Consider the following 6662-nt stretch of genomic DNA (forward strand, 5'->3'; position numbering starts at 1 on the left):
CCTCCGCGGGGCGGGCACCCCGGGAGCGTCCGGGCAGGGACGTGGGGCTGGGTGGGAAGGGCGCCAAAGGCTGGCCAGTCTCTCCCCCCACCCACCCGCCTTCGCTCTCACGGTGGGCGAGGCTCGCCTGTTCGCCACCTGCAGAGGACTTCGGGGGTGCCCTCTGCCAAGCATGGTCGAAGGCGGGAGGAGGAAGGTCAGCTGGGTGCTTCTTTCCACACCATACCTGCTCAGTCGGCTGGGCCGGGCAGAAGGGACAAGGAAAGCAGCGTGATCTGGCCACCTGCCGTGCCCTGAGCAGCAGCCCCGGCCCCATCCGCGGGCCCTTCTTTGGCTCCTGGTTTGGCTCCGTGCTCTTCCTGCTTCACCCAGCCACTCGTTCCAAGTCACTGACCAAGGCAGAGAGAAGAAATGCCACCGAAATCGGGAGGCGAACGGAGTCGTTCCCACGCCCCTTTATGGCGGGACTTGGCGAGGGCGCGCTACCGAGCTCGCACGTGAGAACTGGGCCCTGGCTGGGATCTTGGCCGGTCTACATACCCCCAAGCAGGGCTTTTTTTGTAGAAAAAGCCCAGCAGGAACTCATTAGCATATTAGGCCACACCCCTGACAGCACAGCTCATTCACATATTAGGCCGCACCCCCATGTTGCCAGAAGTGTGGTCATCCAGCCACACCCACCTTTTGCTTCTTATTCTCTTTACCTTGTTTGTTGACAAAACCCAGGGCCTTTTTTTGTAGCAGGGACTCCTTTGCATGTTAGGCCACACACCCCTAATGTAGCCAATCCTAATGAGTTCCTGCTGTTGGGTGTGGCCTGTTATGCTAATGAGTTCCTGCTGGGCGTGGCCAACTCGGGAGCCAGCCAAATCCGTTCCTGTGCGTTCCTGCCCAAAAATAGCCCTGCCCCCAAGGATTCTCTTGTTACTTCTCCCATATCAAATGTTCATCCAAACTACTCCAATTGACTTTGGTGAAATTGCTCCGAAACAAATAACCTGGGGACCATAGCTAAATATCTGCTCCACAGGAACGGTGGGAAGAGCAGACGGGCAAGCTTTGAGGCACCTTCTCGGCGGCTGGTGTTTCCAGGGTCACGAACAAGCCCTAGCTACAATGGGGCATGTAGCCCCCAGCCCCCCCCCAGCTCTCTAGGCCGCCTGGAGGACTCACTGCCGCCCCTTCCCCAAGCACAGCCTGCTTCCCCCATAGGCAAGCAGACTGCAAAGGCGGCAAAAGTGAGTTTTTTAAATTTTATTTTTAATTTTGTGATGTCAGTGCCCCCCAATTTAAAGCCCCCCCCATTACAAAATCCTGTGGTGGCAGCCGCCTCATGGCTGCCCGAGAGTACATAAGGAGCTGCGGGGATTCTCTTGTTACTTCTCCCATATCAAATGTTCATCCAAACTACTCCAATTGACTTTGGTGAAATTGCTCCGAAACAAACAACCTGGGGATCGTAGATAAATATCTGCTTCACAGGAACAGTGGGAAGAGCAGATGGGCAAGATGTGAGGCACCTTCTCGGCAGCTGGTGTTTCCAGGGTCACATTGGCTACAGTGGGGCATGCAGCACCCCCCCCCAGCTCTCTGGGCCGCCTGGAGGACTCCCCACTGCCGCCCCTTCCCCAAGCACAGCTAGCTTCCCCCATAGGCAAGCAGACTGCGGCTTTCGAGCAAGGGAACCTTTACCTTTAACACATACTGGAGGACACAGAGTTAGCAATAAGAAAACAAAGAACCCTTCGACAGAGATCCAGACTTGCCTGTCAGCCCTTTGCCCACCTGCTCTCGTTGCAACCTGTGCCGACATGGGGCGGGGGAGAGGTGTCAAAGGCACCCTGGCCTTGTGCACTTCCGAGCACACAGATATGCCACCACCAGGGCCGGTGCCAGGCAACCCCCACCCCCACCCTTTACCTCCATGGAATGGTGGGTGGCCTCTGTTTCGGTGTCTCTGAAGAGGTGTGGGTGCCCATAAAAGCCTCGACCCAGAATAAGACTCTGTTGGTTTTAAAGGTGCCCCCACTGGGCTCCGGCTTCGTTCTTTAGCTGGCAATAATCCTGTGGACCAGTTTCGTACTCTAATAAAGCGTAAACTGGCTTTCGAGCAAGGGGAACGTTTACCTTTAATAGGACACAGCCTTTTTCTCTGGGACTGTGGGAGGGACTCTGATGAGCACCACAAGAAACAAGCAACTGTTGGAAGTTTTTTTGGGGGGACGGGCTCTTTCTAAAGCCCAGGAGGGGCTGGCTTGGGCCTCTTTGCGGGGGAGGGGGACTCTCACAATCCACCAAAAAAAGAATTTTGTTGATTAATAATTCATAAGCAAATGAAGATGTACGTAATGAAAAATATACATCAAAAATGGTTCCTCTGAGAGAACTTGTGACTGACCCAAGGTCACACCAGCAGGTGCAAGTGGAGGAGTGGGGAATCAAACCCGGTTCTCCCACATTAGAGCCTGTGCACCAAACTACACCAAACCGAGGCTACACCAAACCGAGGCTACTTTGGGCATTTCCACGTGGTCCCCTGGGTGGAGTACAACCGCTGGGAACTCCCAACTGTGGGAGGGACTCTTATGAGCACCACAAGAAACAACTGTTGGAAGTTTTTTTTGGGGGGACAGGCTCTTTCTAAAGCCCAGGAGGGGCTGGCTTGGGCCGCTTTGCGGGGGAGGGGGACCCTCACAATCCACCCTTGCACACAGTCCAGAGGGCGTGCAGCCCCTCCCCAGGAAGGGCAGGCAGAGGAGGTTTCGAGGATCCAGGTCACCTTTGCTTTCACCCCTCTACCTCTTCTGCCTTGGGGCCTACCCTGGCTCAGTGGTAGAGCCTCTGCTTGGCATTCAGAAGGTCCCGGGTTCAGTCCCTGGCAGCAGCTCCAGTTTAAAAAAGGATCAGGTGGGAGTTGATGGGAAGGACCTCTGCCTGAGACCCTGGAGAGCCGCTGCCGGTCTGACCAGACAAGACTGACCTTAGAAGCACAGGAACCACAGAGCTGGAAGGGACGCCTAGAGTCATCTGGTCCCATCCCCTGCACCATGCAGGAAATCCACAGCTATCTCCATTCTCACTCCCCCCAGGGACCCCTGCTCTGGGCCCACGGAAAGGCAAAAGACCTCCAGGACCCCTGGGCCCATCTGGCCTGGAGGAAACGTCCCCCCTGACCCCAAAGGGGTGGTGATAGGTCTGACTCTGGGCCTGCAAGGGAGGGCCACTCTGAGAGCCCCTTTGGGCCCTCCCTCTCTCGTTCTGCCTAAATTCACAGAATCTGCGTTGCTGTCAGGTGGCCCTCCAGCCTCTGCTGCTGGATGACCATCTTTCGGCTCTGCTCCTACAGAGCGCAGGGGGTTGGACTAGATGACCTTCAAGGTCCCTTCCAACTCTAACATTCTATGATTCGATGAAAACCTCCAAAGCATTGCCCAGTACTTGAAGAGGGCAGATCAGACCACCTCTCAGTCGTCTCCTCTCCAGGCTAAACCTACCCAGCTGCTCCCACCTTCCCTCATGGGCCTTGATCTCCAGACTTCTCACCGTCTTCGTTGCCCTCCCCACAGCCCCCAGGACTGATGGACCAGAAGCGGTCTGATGATCCCATACAACGCAGCAGCTTCATGCGCCTCCGTTTATCTGCTGCTCTGGCTGCATTCTGGGGCTTCGACCCGGCAACAGATACGTCAGCACCCTGGCCTTTTCTCGTTGGCTGCCTGGGTCTCATTGTCCTTCACACAAATCTCCCCCCCCCCGCGCCTCCCTCCTTCTTCTCTGTCCCATTGCTGACCTAAGGATAGCACCACCGGCCCTGGCCACCACCTGCTAGCAGGGCATCGCTTAAATGTCTAAAATGACACGCAGCCATATAAACCTGTCTGGGACTCACATCTTCCAGCCGATCTCCCTTCTTCAAATCCCAGACTATGGCGGCAACTCAGTCCTTGCCCCCGGTTCTAGTCCACATTACATTTACCCTCAAAAGTGCTGTCCATTCCTGGCTGACTCACTGGCTCTACACACTAACAGACTTTTGTACAATCAGATAAGTTTGTATGCACAGCAAAGGCCCTGATCCAGGATCGAGGGCCTTTGCCCTGCACACAAACCGATACGATTGTAAAATCTGTGTGTAGAACCAGCGACTAAAGCATGTGGCCTGAACATTGCTATAGTGGGGTTTTTTTACCCCTTTGCCCATCAAGTCACTGCCGATTTACGATGATCCTGTAGGGATTTCAGTGCCAGAGACGTTCAGAGGTAATTTGCCCTTGCCTGTCTCTGCGTAGCAACCCTGGACTTCTTTGATGGTCTCCCTTCCAAGGATTTACCCTGCTTAGCTTCTGAGATCTGAGGAAAGGAGATCCTAGCCTGGGCTTGCTATAATTAGGAAATATTAAAACCAATACTCTACATGCCTGCACTGATTGGGGGGGGGGGGGCACTAAAATTAAATTGAATGAGCATTTCAATCTTGCTCAGATGTGCAAACCTGTGCCCCCCCTTCCCTCCTGAAATTATGGAGGTAATTGGAGCTATTTTAACAGACTACAACCAACACTCTGCAGGTGCTGAGATGCACTAATATTTATGGGCTGAAGACCGCGCAAGTGCCCCCACACACAGAACAGCAGCGCCCCTTGGTAGTTTGACCCTGGCCCATCAGCTAAGAGAGAATGAACGGCCGCCACCTGGGAGATTAAAACCAGGGGATGAATCCTTACCCAGGCATGGGTGGGAGAGCATTTTGTTTGGACATGACAGGACTCAGTACCTCTGCCCTTCAGCTGGTGCCTTCTTCAAAGGGGCCATTGGAACGTGGGGCTGAGGGATTGGATTTCATTCAGCATATCTGATTGTAAAAAGACAAAGACCCAGCAGCTCCGGGCTAATTGGCTTATTACAAGGTGACATGAACATTCCACCAACACAATAAACCAGTTCGCCATTTAAGCTCCCCGCCACTCTTTTGTCTTTTCAAAGCTAGAGATTGTCACTGCCATCTTCTGAATACTTGAATGTTTGCCTCACTGTTTAAATATTAAATTATTAAGGAAAGAATTAGTAGGCACATAGATGAACAAAACCTACTGAGGCAGACTCAGCATGGGTTCTGTAGGGGAAGATCTTGTCTCACTAACCTGTTAATGTTCTTTGAGGGGGTGAACAAACATGTGGACAAGGGGGATCCAATAGATATTGTTTACCTTGACTTCCAGAAAGCTTTTGATAAAGTTCCTCATCAAAGGCTCCTAAGCAAGCTCAAAAATCATGGGATAAAAGGACAAGTCCTTTTATGGATCAAAAACTGGCTAATTAATAGAAAACAGAGAGTGAGTATAAATGGGCAGTTCTCCCAGTGGAGGGGGGTAAGCAGTGGGGTACCACAGGGATCAGTACTTGGTCCACTGCTTTTTAACTTGTTCATTAATGATTTGGAGTTGGGAGTAAGCAGTGAAGTGGCTAAATCTGCGGATGATACGAAGTTGTTCAGGGTGGTGAAAACCAGTGAGGATTGTGAGGCACTCCAAAGGGATCTGTCAAAGATGGGCGAGTGGGCGTCAACATGGCAAATGGGGTTCAATGTGGCCAAGTGCAAGGTGATGCACATTGGAGCCAAAAATCCTAAATATAAATACACATTGATGGGGTCTGAACTGGCAGAGACAGATCAAGAGAGAGATCTTGGAGTTGTAGTAGATAACTCACTGAAAATGTCGAGACAGTGTGTGACTGCAATAAAGAAGGCCAATGCTATGCTGGGGATTATTAGGAAGGGTATTGAAAACAGATCAGCCAATATAATAATGCCCCTATATAAATCAATGGTGAGACCTCATTTGGAATACTGTGTGCAGTTCTGGGCACCACACCTTAAAAAGGATATTATAGCTTTGGAAAAAGTGCAGAAAAGGGCAACTCGAATGATAAAAGGGTTGGAACACTTTCCCTATGAGGAAAGGTTAAAGCGCTTAGGGCTCTTTAGCTTGGAGAAAAGACGACTGAGGGGTGACATGATCGAGGTTTATAAGATTATGCATGGGAAAGAGCAGGTAGAGAAAGAGGTACTTTTCTCCCTTTCTCACAATACAAGAACCCGTGGGCACTCCATGAAATTGCTGAGCGGTCGGGTTAGAACGGATAAAAGGAAGTACTTCTTCACCCAAAGAGTGATTAACACATGGAATTCACTGCCACAGGAAGTGGTGGGTGCTACAAGCATGGACGGCTTCAAAAGGGAATTAGATAAGCATATGGAGCAGAGGTCCATCAGTGGCTATTAGCCACAAGGTATAGCTAGGGGCTCTGGGGCAAGTGATGCTCTGTCTTCTTGGTGCTTGGGGGGGGGTCAACAGTGGGAGGGCTTCTAATGTCCTGGCCCCACTGCTGGACCTCCTGATGGCACTGGTATTTCTGGCCACTGTGTGACACAGAGTGTTGGACTGGATGGGCCTTTGGCCTGATCCAACATTGGCGTCTCTTATGTTCTCTTAATTAATAACAGTACTATGTAAGACATTTTGTAACATGATCATTAGCAGAGATGAGAAATCCTGCCCTATGGTCTCATTAGCATTTTTGGCCATAATTTCCACCTCTGAGATGCTTGCCACAACCAATGCTCCCTCTAGGCTGTGGAGTCATGTGAGCAAAAATTCTAC

The 6662-nt window shown here is 51.7% G+C and overlaps 1 protein-coding gene across 1 annotated transcript in view; it reads right to left on the reverse strand.

Annotated features, from left to right (window-relative positions):
- The window catches only part of LOC107122044, a 9950-nt gene extending 9634 nt beyond the window's left edge, over positions 1-316 (reverse strand). Inside the window, exon 1 of the mRNA XM_015425070.1 lies at positions 96-316. Within this exon, the coding sequence (XP_015280556.1) occupies positions 96-316 (221 nt within the window). The remainder of the gene's footprint in view (positions 1-95) is intronic.
- Positions 317-6662: the final 6346 nt, after the last annotated feature.

This window comes from Gekko japonicus, unplaced genomic scaffold (assembly GCF_001447785.1).
Source record: "Gekko japonicus isolate JY-2015 unplaced genomic scaffold, Gekko_japonicus_V1.1 scaffold2901, whole genome shotgun sequence".
Taxonomy (NCBI): domain Eukaryota; kingdom Metazoa; phylum Chordata; class Lepidosauria; order Squamata; family Gekkonidae; genus Gekko; species Gekko japonicus.